The sequence below is a fragment of the Monodelphis domestica genome, chromosome 1 (genome assembly GCF_027887165.1).
Source record: "Monodelphis domestica isolate mMonDom1 chromosome 1, mMonDom1.pri, whole genome shotgun sequence".
Taxonomy (NCBI): domain Eukaryota; kingdom Metazoa; phylum Chordata; class Mammalia; order Didelphimorphia; family Didelphidae; genus Monodelphis; species Monodelphis domestica.
In genome coordinates this window covers 205,529,896-205,547,218 of record NC_077227.1, presented here as the reverse complement: position 1 = coordinate 205,547,218, position 17,323 = coordinate 205,529,896, and the positions used below count along the sequence as shown (strand labels likewise).

The 17,323-nt window shown below is 41.1% G+C and overlaps 1 protein-coding gene across 3 annotated transcripts in view; it reads right to left on the bottom strand.

The window, feature by feature from the left end:
- The window catches only part of CAPN3 (calpain 3), an 85,558-nt gene that overhangs the window by 19,655 nt on the left and 48,580 nt on the right, over window positions 1–17,323 (bottom strand). For all 3 annotated transcript variants that reach the window (XM_056810331.1, XM_056810332.1, XM_056810334.1), the window contains exons 6-11: window positions 15,849–15,989; window positions 12,088–12,171; window positions 8,269–8,354; window positions 7,250–7,327; window positions 5,513–5,673; window positions 152–321 (exon numbers count right to left, since the gene is read on the bottom strand). In XM_056810331.1, coding sequence (XP_056666309.1) covers window positions 152–321; window positions 5,513–5,673; window positions 7,250–7,327; window positions 8,269–8,354; window positions 12,088–12,171; window positions 15,849–15,989 — 720 coding nt within the window. The remainder of the gene's footprint in view (window positions 1–151; window positions 322–5,512; window positions 5,674–7,249; window positions 7,328–8,268; window positions 8,355–12,087; window positions 12,172–15,848; window positions 15,990–17,323) is intronic.

Sequence of the window (17,323 nt, the reverse complement as noted above, 5' to 3'; positions counted from 1 at the left end):
AGCAGGAAAACAAGAGATTGAATTCCTCTGGAAAACTCCCAAGTCATTCATTAAGCCATTAAAAGCTCAGTCTCTGGAAGGGACAGGTAATTCCAGGAATCTGGTTCTTGGGTTGAAGATAATAAAGTTAGGGAGCAGGCAGAGCTGGTACCTCATAGATGGCGAAGCCAATGGTGAAGAGGTTGGCTCCCAATTTTCTGTCTTTCCTCCTATTCTTTTGCATCAGGGCCACCAGGAAGCTGCAGACAACCTCATTGTCTTCAGGGTCATCATCTTCCTCCAGAAGTTTCAAGCGATACTGAGGATTGGTCCAAAAAGTGTCTGTGTTCCACACCCCCAACCCCCAAAGGAAACACTCGTTAAAAGTCTTAAAAAAGTTAAAAGTGATCTTGAAAAAGTCCAGGGAAATGAATTATGAACTGCCTTGACTGTCTTAATGGAGGCACTTACAAAGTTCCCTCCCTTTTGGAGGCATCCAAAAAAGGGAGGACCATCTCTGGAAGGCATTCTAGCATTTTCCTCACTGAGAAGTAGCCTGTCCTAGCTCAAAGTTGGAATGGTGCTGGCTTACAGTTTTCCAGTCACTATATCGAGACATTTTCATGCCTTATCAGTATATCCTAGATGGGTATAGTAGGTTGTATTTCTTGCATGTTCCTTTGTGCAAAACAGTGAATGTAGGAATAGAATGACACTGACCCATAACCAGGGGACCTTGCTATAAACCTGAATGATCTCATAGAAGGAGAGTTTGTTAACGAGTACACACTTGCATCCAATATATGGACCCCATTATGTGTGGCCTCTGCTTGACTGACTGTGAAAGTCAAAGACTATGGGAGAGCAATTAACATGGTTTTATTATATCTTTGGTCCATTGATAGTTGAAAGAGCTTTTTTTTTGTGGCTTGGGTTCAAATTCACTAAAAGGTAATTGTTTGACAAGTGATTTAACCTTGATGAACATCAGTTTTCTTATTGTAAATAGGGATTCATCCACACCCTAGAAAGTCATTCAATTCAGTGGTTTAAGATCATGGGAATTGACAGCATCTAATGGGGGCAGAATATACTTCAGATACCAGATTTATAGAAGGACATTGAAAAGCTGGAAAGCCAGAATGGGGAAGAGCCTCAGGCTGCTAAGTGTCAGAGTGGATAGAATGCTGGGTCTGAAGTTAGGAATTCTTGAGTTTAAATCTGGTCTCAGACATTTATATAACTGGGCATGTCATGGAACCTCTGCCTCAGTTTCATTATCTATATAATGGGAAAATAACAGCACCTCCCTCCCAGGGTTCTTGTGAGGATCAAATGAGATAATATTTGTAAAGCACTTAGCATAGTTTCTGGCATATAGTGAGCACTTAATAAATTCTTGGTCCCTTCCCTTCCCTCAACAAAATTGTATCAGATAAGGATTAATTGAAGAAACTGAAATCCTAAAGAAGAAAATGTGGGGTTGAGAGTAGATGTTTGCAAAGTACTTAACATAGATTCTTGTTTTATCCTCACAACAACCTTAAAAGGTAGGTGCTATTATTTTCCCCATTTTACAGATAACAAAACTGAGGTTAAGTATCCTACTTGGAGTCATACAGTTAGTAAGTGACTAAGGCCAGATAAGAGTTATATTATAATCCTGAGAGGCTATCACAAGAAAGAAGGATTAGATTTATTCTGTAGAGGCAGCTAGATGATATAGGAGGTAGAGCACTGGACTTGATGTCAGGAAAATTTCAGTTTGAATCTTGTCTCAAATGCTTGGTAACTGTATGACCCTCTCTCAGCCTCAGTTTCCTCATCTATGAAATAGAGATAACAGCATCTTAATCACAGGGCCTTGTGAGGATCAAGTGAAAGGTATGTAAGTCTTTTGTAAATCTTCAAGTACTATAATGATTGTGACATGAAGAGACATGAAGAGAGAGAGGTTTTGCCGGACAAGCCAAGATGCAAGAACCAAGGCTGGGGACCTATCTGTCAATCAAGAAGGTTCCAAATGGAATGTTCCCAGGAAAAGACAGTTGGAGGAAAGCCAGGCTGAAGGAGAGACTTTTCTTGGTGGCAGGCTGAGGGGGAAGAAGCTGAACTGATCTTATTAGCTTTTGTCCCAGGCTGAAGGACCCTTGGGTAGTGGGGGGCTTCTGAAATTAGGCTTAGAGGCCTTGGTGGCTTTGTGAAGAAGAAAGAAGATTTTAAACAGTTGTCTTCCATCCATCTCTCTAACTGTCCCTCTGTCACAGTTGTGACTGGACTACTTTCCCAAACCCTCAAATTCTCCCTCATTATAGATTAGGGAAACCCTAATCCCCTTTTCCTCAATTTCCTTGTCCTGTTATCCCAATAAACCCCTTACCTGAGAAAAGAAAGGACGAAGTTTTTTTTTTTCTCATAAATATCATAGTCCACTCATGGGGGGGAGGGGTGAAGCCACAAGCTTCAGAAGAAACTGGGAGGGAGAGGGTTGGAGAAGGGATGGAGTGAAGGGAGGAGGAGGTTAGAAAATAGATTGATCTATCAGCCATTAATAGTCATCAATAGGCAGACCCCAGAGCGTTCCCCTACAGCAGCATCCCTCTATCTGTAGCAGCATCTCTCTTAGTATCTCTCAAAGTACATCTATCTCCATTGTAATTAGTTACCCTCAGGTGTGTCCCTATACTAGTAGCAGCTCTCTCTAGTCACTAAGCCAGAGTACATCAGTCATTACAACACGAAATAGTGTCACACAAATTTACATTTTTAATACACGATGCTATTATTACTATTAGTGTTGTTGTTGGCCCCAAAGAAAAGAAGTTTAGAGCAAGATGTGGAAATTGGGGGTTGGGGGTTGCAGGGAAGGCAGAAAGGAAGTTCTAAGCAACTTGATATGAAGGAAACATTTTGTAACAATGAGAGCCATCCACTTTTTGGAGTAGCAAAGACTTGGAAACAAAGTAGATGCCTATTGATTGTGAAATGGGAGAAACAATGATTATGAAGATCAAGAAGTATTGGAAGGAAGACTAACAAACTTATGCCAAGGAAAGTGAGTGGAACCAGGAAATATATATGACTAACAATGTAAATGGTTAAGAATAACAAGAAGAAAAACTTAGTATTCTGATACTACTTCACTCTGATACCACATCTCCAGTCCCTAGAATCTGTGACCTTTCCCCCTAACCTTGGAGAGTTTTCTGCAAAAGTCAGTGAAGTGTTAGCAAACAAATGTTAAAAATTGTTTCTACATGTATTTGGGGAAAAAATACAATAAAATATTACTGGAGGAAAAAAAAAAGAAAGATTCAATCAGGGTTTAGGATGATGGGAACTATTACTTAAGGTTTTCAAAGTGCTTTTCATATATTTTCTGATCCTCAAAATAACCCTATGAAGCCAGTGTCATTATCATCCCCCCCGCCTTTTTTTTTAAACCCTTACCTTCCATCTTGGAGTCAATACTGTATATTGGCTCCAAGGCAGAAGAGTGGTAAGGGCTAGGCAATGGGGGTCAAGTGACTTGCCCAGGGTCACACAGCTGGGAAGTGTCTGAGGCCAGATTTGAACCTAGGACCTCCCATCTCTAGGCTTGGCTCTCAATCCACTGAGCTACCCAGCTGCCCCCTTTCATCCCCTTTTTAAAGCTGAGGAAAATGAGACTCAGAAGTTCAGTGATTTGCCTGTTCATGTTTATGTACCAATTAAGTGTCAAAAATGGGATTTGAAGCCAATCTTTACCAGCTAAATGAAGCAATGAATAAAGTGATAGCCCTGGAGTCAGGAAGACCTGAGTTTAAATCCAACCCCAAGTACCAATTGTGTGATCCTGGATAAGTTACTTTACCCTGTTTGCCCCCATTTCCTCATCTGTAAAATGAGCTGGAGAAGAAAATGTCAAACCACTTCAGTATTTCTGCCAATAAAACCCCAAATGAGGTCATGTAGAATTGAAATTGAAAATCAACTAAATAACAGCAACTCACCCAACTCTCAAGTACAAGGATCTTTTTCCTACACAACATTGTTTCTCAATATATCTTGGTGAGGGCAGATGGAGTTCAACATTAACAGGGTACAGAGAATCACCATCATCTCAATAATAGCTAGCATTATATATATATATAATGTGTGTAATATATATATAGCTATATAACATTTTGAAGATTTGTAAAGGACTGTAAAATGCTTTGTAATTGAATTTGCTCCTCCCAGCAACCATATGAGACAGATACTATTAATATCTCCCTTTTACATATGGGGAAACTGAGGTCCAGAGGTTAAAAGACTTGCCCAGGATCACACAGTTAATAAACATCTGAGGCAGACTTTGAACTCAGGTTTTCCTGACTCTGAGTCTATAATTTACTATACCACCTTGCTGCTTAGAGAAACCTAGAAGTTGTAAGGATAAATCCTAGGACCAAAACCTCCTCTCCTCCTTTCCCCTTAGCCCCTCCTTCCCCTGCACCTGCTAGAACTCCAGAACAAAACAAGTAGTTCCACTTCATAGGGCACTGTTACTTCCCATGCTGTGACCTGACAAATCCATGATGGATTGATGTTCTGGGCTTGTACCATCTGTACCATACTAAGAACTAGACAAGCCTGGGAACCACTCCCAAAGACAACCCCCTTAGGGATATCCAATCATCTGGACACAAGTACTCCAACTTTGCCCAATAGAGACAATCCAGGTTACCTTATCCCAGACCATCACCCCATAAAATATCATCCCCTTCTTCACCTCAGTCGAGGCCTTTGGCTATCTACAGATTGCGGGCTCTCCTCTTGCTCTCCTTTCCTCTCCCTCCTTTCCTTTTCCACAATAAATCTTTGCTGCATGACTCAATCTCTCTGTCTCATTTGCTTCAGGATGGACCCCTGTCAGCCAGGTCTGACAGAAGTAAAAGGATTTTATTTTATTTTTTGAGGAAAATTGGGTAATGTGACTTGTCTAGGGTCACACAGCTAGGAAGTATATGAGGTGGAAGGGATTTTAGATGCTATCTAATCAAATCTTTTCATGTTATTGTTGTTCAGTTGTTTGAGTTATGGCTGACTCTTTTTGATCCCAATTGGGGTTTTCTTGGCAAAGATACTGGAATGGTTTGTAATTTCCTTCTCTAGCTCTTTTTATAGATGGAGAAATTAGGCAAACAGGGTGCAGTGACTTACCCGAGGTCACATATGTCTGAGACTGGATTTGAACTTGGGTTTTCCTGAGTCTAGTTCCATCAACCTATCCACTACAAAACCCAGCCACCCCTTCCTGTCACAGGAGAGGAAACTGAGAGCCAAGATGGCTAGCTGACTGGTCCAAGATCACCTAGGCAGTGAATACCAGAGGCAGGACTTGAATCCAAGTCCTCTGACTCAAGAGGTAGCATGCTTTCCACTGTACCAAAAAGATAAATATTTGTCATGGTAACTAGGCTTTCATCTCTGTGCTCATCAGCCTCCAGCAGGTCTAACAGTCAGAACTACGTGGGAAACTAGCATTCCTCCTGACAGTTCCTTTCCTCACCTGGAAAGTTGCGGCAACCTCCTGCAGAACATCCCCGCACCCATCGTCCCTCATTCACAGACACAGTCCAGGTCTGGAGCTTGTCAGATTCCAGGGCATCAGCTGTGAGGTTGCAGATCTCAAGCTTTGTGAAATTATACATGAAATCTTCATAGGACATCCTTGGAGGGTGAGAGTGGAGGGAAATGAGGGGAGATGAGGAAAGAGAGGTTGATGGAAGAGTAAGGCTTAGTAGTGAAATGCAAAATGATCATGAGGTGGTTCTGCTCAGGAGAATATGATCAGTGCTGGAGTGGTGCTCATCCTACCTCATCATCTGAGTACATCCTCTCCCTCCACTACCACTGCATTCAAATACACCTTCTGGTAGCCAATCTGACAGGTGTGAGCTGATATCTCAGAATCATTTTCATTTGCAATTCTCTGATCAACAATAATTTGGAGCACTTTTTCATATGACTATGGATAGTTTTAATTTCTTTCTCTGAGAACTGTTGTTCACATCCTTTGACCATTAAATGTGGGGATGTTTTGTATTATTATAAATTTGACTCAGTACTCCATATTTTTGAGAGCTTTTGTCAGAGACTTGCTATAAAATGTTTTTCAAAATTTGTTGTTTCTCTTATGATCTTGGTTGCATTGGTTTTGTTTGTACACACACTTTTAAATTTAATGTAATCAAAATTTTCTATTTCATTTTTTATAATGTTTTCTCTGTTTTGTTTGGTCACAAATTCTTCTCTTATCCACAAGTCTGACAGGTAAACTTTTTCATGTTCCCCTAATTTGTTTTTGGTGTCACTCTTTATTTCTAGATCAAGTATCTATTTTGACTTTATCCTGGTATATAGTGGAAGATGTTGGTCCATGCCTAGTCTCTGCCATACTATTTTCCAGTTTGCCAGCATTTATTGTCAAATAGTGGATTATTTCCCCCAAAGTTGGGATCAAGATTAAGTTGTTATGGACACTAACAGCCATGAAACACAACCTCTGGATCTGAGAGGGCAGCAACATACATGAAGACATTACCTCAGCTCTGTCTCCCAATGACTCAAGGAACATTATACAGAGTAACAGAAATATTGTTTGCAGAATAACTTCTGAATATCCATCTCCAAAGAAAGGACCAAGAAATAGAAACAAGCAAGACAGAGTTAGTGGAGAGAGAGAGAGAGAGAGAGAGAGAGAGAGAGAGAGAGAGAGAGAGAGAGAGAGAGAGAGAGAGATAAGACAGTTAGGTAAGAAAGATATAGATAGAAAGACAGATGGTAGAGAGATAGAAAGGTACAGAGAGAGATAGGGATAGATGATAGTGAGATAGAGAGATGGATGGAGAGATAAATGGATGGATAGATAGATAGTCAAATTATACCAAATTATACCAAAATATACTAGTGCAAGGAGGGGAGGGAGATAGCTGGGAACTTTAATGTAATGAGTAAATTAAAAAAAAGAAAGTTAAAGAAAAGAAATTGGGGGGATGTATCACAGTTGCTCTGAGAACAATTTGGGTCTCAGTGATTAGTGTTAACCGGCAATTTGTCCTCAGAATCTTGTCCTAGTGCTATCCTGGGCTTTGAGGGGAAAAATGGTGCAGAGAACCAGACTGACTAGTAGCCAAAGGTTCTGGAGAAACTGAGGCTTGAGATTTGAGGCTATCATTCTGGGATTTGTCTCAGGGCTCTGGGCCCAAGCCCAAGATAGCTGTGGCCTTGTGGATCTTGGACTCACCAGAACTCCCCATCTTCTGTCACCTGATGCTGCAAGCGAGATTTCTCTTCTTTGTCAATCAGGACCCAGTCCTTCCAGCTGGAGAGCAGACATTTGGTTATCACATAATAATGATCTCAGAGATAGTACGACTGCATCCTTGTAAATCCAACCTTCCTAGAGCTAGCAGGGGTCCAGTGTGGTCAAGCTGCCCACTATAACCTCCCACTATCATGGAATTGCAGAAGTAGAACACATCTAATCAAACCTGTATTTTTTTAAACCCTTGATTCCTGTCTAAGTATCAGTTCTAAAACAGAAGAGCCCTTAGGGCCAGGCAATTGGAGTTAAGTGATTTGTCCAGGGTCACACAGCTAGGTAGAATCTGAGGTCTAATTTGAAAGCAGGTCCTCCCAACTCCAGGCCTAGCACTCTATTCACTGTACTGCCTAGCTGTCCCCTAGTTCAACCTATACTTGAACAAGAATCCTTGCTGTCACAGTTCCAAGTGGTTCACCACATGGACCTAGAGTCAGGAAGACTTGAGTTCAAATTTGGCCTCAACTATTGACTAGTTGTATGACCATGGGTAGGTCACTTCACTGTTGTCTGCCTTGGTTTCCTTACTTGTATAAGGGGGATAATAATAGTACCTCTCTCCTAGGGGAGGTATTATATACATTATTATATATAATATATAGTAATATCTCAGGATTCTCATGAGGATCAAAAGAGATAATACTTACAAAGTGCTTAGCACAGAACCTGGCACATAGTAGGTGCTTAATAAATATTTGGTGATTGACTGAAAGGGTTTCATTTTAATCATTGTAGTGCCAGTTTTTATCACAGTGCCTGGCATGTAGTAGGTGCTTAATAAATATTTAATGACTGACTGAGACATCTTCATTTTAGTCACTGTAGCCCCAGCACCTAGCACAGTACCTGTCAAATAATAGATGTTAATATAAACTTGTAACCTTTCCCACACCCACAGCTACCCCCTTAAGTCTCCCTTCTTGGAGTCTCTGCCCACCTACCCATCACTCCAGGAGCCATTCCATTCCACCTGACCCCAGGGGTTCCGCAGTCGTACCAGCTTCACCTTCTCTCCTTTGAATGTTGTCTTGGACAAAAAGCAATCAATCGATGAACAATTGTTAATGAAATGCCCAAATGGAGCGAGGTACTAGGCAAGAAACCAGCTCCCATCTTTTTAGCAAAGAGTTTGCCCTTTTTCCCTCTCAGAAATCTGCTTTGTACTGGCTTAAAGTACCCAGGCAAAAATTGAAGATGATTGTGATCCAGTTATGAACCTTTGAGATAATACAGTGGGAAGAAGTTGGCATCTGGAGATGGAGGATCTGGGTTTGCACCTCAGTTTCCTACTTGTTAATTATGAAACCTCAAACAAGACACTTAAACCCTCTAAAACTCCATTTCCTCATCTATAAGGCAGGGTTTGAATGATGAAACTTGTGCATCCTACTTCAGAATAACTGTAGGAAACAAACAGGCTGGTGTGTGTGTAAATGTGTGATATTGTTATCACATTCTTTCAGGATATAGAGTTTGGAAGGAGCAGACACTATAGCTTTGAGAGGGAAGGAAGGAATGTCACCATTTCTCAATCTTCTACAAAGTAATTTTCCCCACAATTCCTTTCTTTCTTTAAACAAACAAACAAACAAACAAAACAAACAAACAAACAAACAAACAAACAAACCACTACCTTCTGTCTTAGAATCTATGCAAGTATCAGTTCCAAGGCAGAAGAGCAGTAAAGACTAGGCAATTGGGGTGAAGTGACTTGCTCAGGGTCATACACCTAGGAAATGTCAGAGGCCAGATCCAAACCTAGGTTCTCCCAACTCTAGGCCTGGCTCTCTATCCACTGAGCCACCTAGCTGCCCGTAATTCTTCCCTCCTTCCTTCCCACCTTCCCTCCTTTTCTCCTTCCTTCCTTCCTTCCTTCCTTCCTTCCTTCCTTCCTTCCTTCCTTCCTTCCTTCCTTCCTTCCTTCCTTCCTTCCTTCCTTCCTTCCTTCCTTCCTTCCTTCCTTCCTTCCTTCCTTCCTTCCTTCCTCCCTCCCTCCCTCCCTTTCTTCCTTCCTTCCTTCCTTCCTCCCTTCCTCCCTTCCTTCCTTCCTCCCTTCCTCCCTTCCTCCTTTCCTTCCTCCCTCCCTCCCTTCTTTCCTTCCTCCCTTCTTCCCTTCCTCCCTCCCTCTGTTCCTTCCTTCCTTCCTTCCTTCCTTCCTTCCTTCCTTCCTTCCTTCCTTCCTTCCTTCCTTCCTTCCTTCCCTTCCTTCCTTCCTTCCCTTCCTTCCCTTCCTTCCTTCCTTCCTTCCTTCCTTCCTTCCTTCCTTCCTTCCTTCCTTCCTTCCTTCCTTCCTTCCTTCCTTCCTTCCTTCCTTCCTTCCTTCCTTCCTTCCTTCCTTCCTTCCTTCCTTCCTTCCTTCCTTCTTTCCTTCCTTCCTTCCTTCCTTCCTTCCTTCCTTCCTTCCTTCCTTCCTTCCTTCCTTCCTTCCTTCCTTCCTTCCTTCTTTCCTTCCTTCCTTCCTTCCTTCCTTCCTTCCTTCCTTCCTTCCTTCCTTCCTTCCTTCCTTCCTTCCTTCCTTCCTTCCTTCCTTCCTTCCTTCCTTCCTTCCTTCCTTCCTTCCTTCCGTGTCTGAGGCCAGATTTTTAACCCAGGCTCTCCTGACTCCAGGCTTGGCTCTCTATCTACTGAGCCACCTAGCTGCCCCTAATTTCTTTTTTTTCTAAATAAAATTTTTATTGACAGCTTTTCTTTTCATATTGCCTAAATTTCCTGCTTATATCTTACCCTATTCCAGAGAGCCATCCCTTATAACAAAGATTTTTTAAAAAATAAAGCAAAAGAGGAAGAGAAAAAAAATCAGTAAAAGCAATGAGCACATTGGGGAAAAATATGACAATATATTCATTGTTCCATGCCTTGTGGCTCCCTTATTTCTGCAAAGGAGTAGAGGTTAGCATCTTAGAAAGTAATTTCTAAGACCTTTCTCCCAAAGAGAACAAAGAAAGAAGAAAATATTCATAGTAGCTCTTTTGTAGTGACAAGGAACTAGAAATTGAGAAAGGTGGCCATCAATTGGGAAATTATTAAACCAAGAGTGGAATATGAATGTAATTGGAATAATTATACTGCAAAAAGTGATTAAATGAATCCTGTCTGAGAAACATGGGAAAACTTTTATGAACTGATTCAGAGTGAAGCGAGCAGAACCAAGAGATCAACTTATACAATAACAATAACACTAGAAAGACAAATTACTTTGAAAGGCTTAAGAACCCTGAACAAAGAAACAACCATGACTCCAAAGGACCAATGATAAATTATGTTGCCTACTTCTTGACATAGAAGTGATAGATTCAAGATAGAGAATGAGATAATGTAGGAATTTGTTTTGCTCAAGTAGGCATGTTTGTTGTAAGAGGGTTTTTTCTTTTCCTTTTCAATTGGGGGAATGGTAGAGAGAGAAAATAAATGTCTGCTAATTAAAAAATAAAATTCAATTTAAGTTTTACAAGTGAATTTTATAGGCTAGATTCCCCTTGCATGAAGTAGCTGCCCCACCAAGTCTCTGTTTCCTAGGTGACCCTATTATCATGCCAAAAAAGCGCAGATGACTAGGCACAGGGAGATCTGGTCCTGACCTTTTTTTTCCTGCAATCCTTACAATTTTTATTTATTTTGCTAATTTATAAACCACATCAAAAAGTAGGAATCATTTGTTCAGCATTCTATAGAATGAAATTGTACCATCAACCTTACAAACTAATACAGGAACTGAAAAACAGACATTAATACAAAAGATGGATTTTCAACTCAAGTTATTCCCCAAAGTATCATCATCCAGAAATGTGAGTCTATCTGCATAACTGTAAAAATTCCCAATACCATATGCTGATGGATGAGATTATTTCAGAATTGTAAGGAACTGAAATGGCATTTAAAAGTCCAAGCCCCTCACTTTAAAGAAGGGGAAACTGAGGCCCAAAGAATCTAGTGACTCTTCCATTGTCACATAGCTAGACTTGGCAGGAAGTGGAATTAGAACCCTGGCCTCCTGGGTCCAGACCAGTCAAATACTCTACATGGTTCCTTTTCTAGGTTCTAACTACCTCTTAACAAATCACCACATTTTCAGAAGAGGTAAAAAAACCAGTTTTCCTCTAAAAATTTTCTAACACTATGTATAAGCATTTTGGTCCTGACTTTTTATCTCATATCTTTATAAGAAAAATGACTCAAATTATTTTCCCAAACCCAGTTTTGTTTTGTTTTTCTCAGCACTGACTATGGTTCAGCCTGACCAGTTTATGGCAGGCCAACAGCTAACAGAAGCAGTAGATAGAGTACTGGATTTGGAGTCAGTAAAACCTGAGTTCAAATCTTGCCTTAGACACTTACTAGCTCTATGACCCTAAGCAAGTTACCTTGTAAGCTCAGTTTCTTTATCTGTAACATGTAACATGGGATAATAATTGCATCTACCTCACAGGGTTGTTGTGAGGATCAGATGAGATAGCATGTAAAATACTTTTGCAAATCTAATTGTATGCTGTTGTTCACTGTGTTTGACTCTGTGTGATCCCATTTGGAGTTTTCTTGGCAAAGATACTGGCATAATTTTGTCATTTCCTTCTCTAGTGGATTAAGGTAAATGAAGGTTAATTCACTTAACCAGGGTCATACTGTTAGTATCTGCAGCTGGATTTGAACTAGGGTCTTCCCAACTCCAGCTCTGATACTCCATCCACTGTACCATCTAGTTGCCTCCCTGTTACAAATGTTAATTATTATTGTTATAATAATAATTATTATTATGTGCTTACCTCCTCTAGTCCGGTGACTGAATATGCATGACCTTTGACCAGCCCACAGGCCATTCGTGTCTCATACTGTACAGGAACAATTGTCTGTGGAGCCCAAACCAGACAGGCTGTCAGTAACAACACCAGGAGTTGTTCAGGAAAGTTCCCACATGCTTTCCTTCACCTGGCTCATCTGCAAGTAGCTTCTTTCCCTACGAGGTACAACAATGCCTCCAAGAGGACCTGAGGTCTAGAATCTTGGGACTCTTGTTGCCAGGACTCTCCAGAGCCCCTCTGATGCCTATAGCCAAGCCCTCATCCCCTTTATCAATCCCACATCTTCCATGGCCTCTACCTGAGACTCCTCTTTCCTGCCTACATAGGAGTGGGGGATAGGAAGAGGAGATGGACTTGGGATTTTACTGGTATAGGGACATCCCAGAGATAGTAATTCCCTCTACCTTCTTTGCACCTCATAGTCATGATTGCCTAAGGCACTGAGAGGCTGTGACTTACCATGGGTCATATAATTAGTACATGTTAGACATGGGATTTGAACCCAGGTTTTTCCCATCCCTTCCCTTCCCTTCCTTTCCCTTCCCTTCTCTTCTCTTCTCTTCCCTTCCCTTCCTTTCCTTTCCTTTCCCTTCTTTTCCTTCTCTCTGTCTCTCTGTCTCTGTCTCTGTCTCTGTCTCTGTCTCTGTCTCTGTCTCTGTCTCTGTCTCTGTCTCTGTCTCTCTCTCTCTCTCTCTCTCTTTTTCTCTGTCTCTCTCTGTCTCTCTCTGTCTCTCTTTCTCTCTCTCATTCTTCCTTCCCCATCCCTAAGGGCAGCTCATTGAGGTTTACCATTCCTAGGTAATGATAAATGGAAAAGCTTAAGCTCTGCTTTCTTTGCCTACACCTCTCCTTTCCCCCCATCCTGCCTTGGTCATCATTCCAACCCCCCAGATCTTTCAGATTCGAGAATTGTTGGAAGAATCCCAGGACACTTTCCCAGGCGGGAATGAGATCATGCACAGTCATGCTGGGGAAGAGCCATACCTGGTGCTCTGGGGACAGCTTCTCCCATTTGCTACATTTGGTACATAAAGGAGAACTGACAGGAGTATGGATTAGTCAATAGAGAGTGGGGCACACAGAAACTCAGGGAGTCATTGATACCCTTTTAGCATCCAATATCCTAGCTCCTCTTTTTAAGTCATTTTTCAGTCATATCTCATTCTCTGTGACCTGATTTGGGGTTTTCTTGGCAAAGATACTGGAATGATTTGCCATTTCCTTTTCCAGTTCATTTGACAAATGAGGAAATTTGAGGCAAATAGAGTTAAGTGACTTGGCCAGGATCTCATAGCTAGTACTGAAGGAAATATTTGAGTTTTCCTGATCCAAAGCCTAGTGTTCTATTTACGATAACACCTCAATTTCTTCTTAGTTGTCTGATAATTTTCAGTGCAGTAGAAAGAACTTTGTCTCTCAAGTTAGAGAGCCTTGGTTTAAATTCCCTTTTAACTTAGTACCTTATGTGATGTAGGAAAAATCATTTAACCTCCATGGACCTCAGTTTCCTCATCTATAAAATGAAGGGGTTGGATTAGATGGACTCTGAGATAATTTTCAGCTCTAGATCTAGGATTTTTGGCTCTCTCCCAGAGAAAGACTCTAGCCCAGTGATGGCAAATCTTTTGGAGACCGAGTACCCAAATTACAACCCTCACACCACTTGTGAGCTTTCCCTTTACCCCAGATAGGGGAGGGAGGAAGTATCCCCATTGGGATGCTGAGCAAAGGGGTGGGTGATGTGAGAAATATCCTCAGGCGTGGTGGAGAGGGGGAGGAGAGCAGTTCCCTCTGGCATGTGTGCTATGTCCGCCAACACAGCTCTAGTCCATCTGGCAATGCTAGCAGAAGAAATATGGATCAGCACAGGATTTCTGGAATATGAACCTTTCTCTTATTTAGACTTTTCCTTGCTCCCCTCCTCATAGGCCACAGACAAATGCTAAGACTTGTAACCCTGTGAGAATTGGGTAAGATGAAGATTCTCTCATTTTTAGTCCTCTAATTCATGGGATGAGTAGGTAGGTGGTGCAGTGGATAGAGGGCCAGAGCTAGAGTTAGGATGACCTGAGTGCAAATCCAGTCTCAGACACTTTCTAACTGTATGACCCTAAACAAGTCCCTTAACCCTATTGACCTCAGTTTCCTCATCTGTGAAAATGAGCTGGAAATGGCAAACCACTTCAGTATCTTTGCCAAGAAAACCCTAAATAGGGTCATAAAGAGTCAGACAACTCAACAAATGATAACTTAAAAAAGACAACAAAATTCATGGGATGAGAAAGGAGGCACATCTGTGAGAGATTAAAGCAAATGGAATTTAGTTGTTCAGAAGTGAAGTAAACCTTGAGCACAACTTGGGAATTAGGTTCTATCTCTAGACAGAGCAGCAGCCTGAATTCTCTTGACTCTAACCTCCTTGGATCTCAGTTTCTTCATCTGTGAAGTGGGAGGATTGGACTATTTGACCTCTGAGGTCCTTCCATATCTCAGACCATAATACTATGGCACCCTGACTGTGAGGCAGAGAGATGAAAATATCTCATCTGCAATTCTACTTGTTTCTTAGTAATGTAGAAACTTTCTGGACTCATTATCTGAAAGGGTCAGAAAAACTTTTCTGGGGCTTATATCAACCTGCTACCTTTCTTCAGAGCCTAGAATGTCATGGAATCATGAATATTTCAGAAGGGCTAGAGATAATGATGATGACAATAAAGTACTAATGCATGTTTAAATATAAAAATATTATATTTGATCTTCACTATAAACTTGTCAAATGCATAATTCCTTTCCCCACTTATAAGGAAACAGACTCAGAGAGGTTAAGTGATTTGCCAAGGCTCAAAGGTCGAGCTCAAATTCTTAAACTCTGGCATTCTTCCCATTCTATCATGCTTCCTTTCCATCTAATCATTTCCCTCTTCTAGTCCCATCTCTTTACTGTAGAAAGAAGAAATCTGAGATCTAAAGGCAAGAAATGACTTACCCAAGGACATATGGTTAGGATCAGTTTGAAATTTGAACCCAAGTCTTCTCGACTTCAATGTAGCACATTATCATGCCTCTCCATTTGGCCCACCCATTCACCAAAGAAAAGAGGAACCTTATCCTCATCATTACTTGGAAATGACTGAAGCTATTAGAGCTGCTACCAGATATATTACGGTAGCCCGATTGTTCATATTTTAATATAATTGGTTTCCTTAGAAATTCCTTTTCTTTAATTTTATACATATAAAAATGATATTCTGAATAGGGGACCATAGGCTTCACCAAGTTGCCAAAGAGGCCCATGATTCTTTTGAGCAGGATAGAATAGTATTCTGCCTTTTCACTGACCTACCTAATTTTTATTCACCCCACCTGTGAGTCCTGGTGGGTAACTGAGTGGTAGAATGCCTGGCTATGAGGTATCATAATAAATGACCAAACTAATGACTTGGAAACTTTCTTTTTTCCTGGGCTCAAAGACAGGGAGTGATCTGCCTGAAGCCACACACATTGTTAGTTATGAGCAGTTAAGATTAGAACTGAGGGATCCTGACTCCCAGCCCAAGGCATTCCCAGTTAAGTGCATTCTAAAGCCTCCAGCAGTTGTCTGAATGTTTAGCATCACACAAAGAAAAGACTGGAGCTGGGTACCAAAAGGGATCCTGAAGACACGAGAAGCTGTCAGTATTGTCAAAAGGGAAGGGATGACTCATCCTCTCAGGCATACAAACCCGGGTTGGCCTGTCATCTGTGCCTCTCGGATCTAGATCTGAGTCCCTCAGATGGGAGCGATCCAAATTCTTCACCATTCTATCAATCAGCTCCCTCATGCTACAACCAGGAGAGGTCCCATAGGTCATGTTTGTACCATCCTGAGGACAGGTAAGGAGGAAGATGGGAGAGTGAAAGAAGAATGGGGGGAAAGGGAGAGGACAGAAAGGAAACAAGGAATTCATTAAGGACAGAAGCAAACTCAGATGAGGAAAAAGAGGAAAATAAAAGCTCTAAGAGTGAAAGGTGGGAAAAAGATGGAAATAAAGTCATGAAGGGAAAAAATGTAGAGAGAATTCTGTTCTTATCTGGTGTGGGATGAGGAATTGCAATTTTTGGTCCCACTGACCTCAGGATACTAGATTGAAATGATGCCCATTCAGGTAAATCCCAGAGAGGAGGGGAAGATGCCTAGCCCAGAGAAGGATGTCAAATAGGAGTGACAAGAATGACACATTTAGGAGTTGTGGTGAGGACTGGAATTCCACTTTATTTTTTTGTTCAAAAGAGGAGGGGAAGTGAAACTAATAAGCCTTGACCATTCATTCCACATGTAAAAAGGTATTCTTGCCTTCCCTCTAGAACAGGTGGTCTTAATTTGGGATTGGGGGGGGAACTCCCAAAGAATATTATTTCAGGAGTTTTAGGAACTTGATTGGAAAAAATATTACATCTTTATTTTCACTAACCTCTAATTGAAATTGGACATTCCTTTCATTTGAACATTAGCAGTGCATTATGGTAGTATTTGCTGTACTGATGATTTTGTCACCAATTGAAATTACATTTTCATATCACATCACAAATGTTGAAGATATCTCTAAATATTACTTTTTAAATAACCCTCACCTTCCATCTTAGAATTAATACTGGGCATTGGTTCCAAGGCAGAAGAGAGGTAAAGGCTAGACAATGGGGGTTCAGTGACTTGCCCAGGGTCACACAACTGGGAAGTATCTGAGGCTAGATTTGAGCCCAGGACCTCCCATCGCTAGGCCTGGCTAGCTGTCCCCCTAAATATCGCTTATGTTCACCATTATTTTGAAATTATTAACATTATTAGAACTTCCATTAGCCATAATAATGTCACAGATTTTTTTCTATTTCAGTAACTATTTCAGCATAATTAGTTCTCTTGGTAATGCTATGTATTTTATGCATTTTGAAATACGAATCTGAGACCAAACCCCTAAAAGGTTCAGAACACACATACACAAGATTAAGGATCCTGGCTTTAGACAAAGTAGTATGCTGCCTTTTTATTGGTCTTCTTATTTCCTATTTGGCCATTGGGAATAGGTAACACTATAAGACACCAAACAAATGACCTGGACGCTTTTTTTTTTCCTTCAAGGAGATGGATGTCCATATGGCTACGAGAACATGAAAACTTCCCATGAAGAGGTCAACTTTATCCCCACTGCAAGTAGGCCTG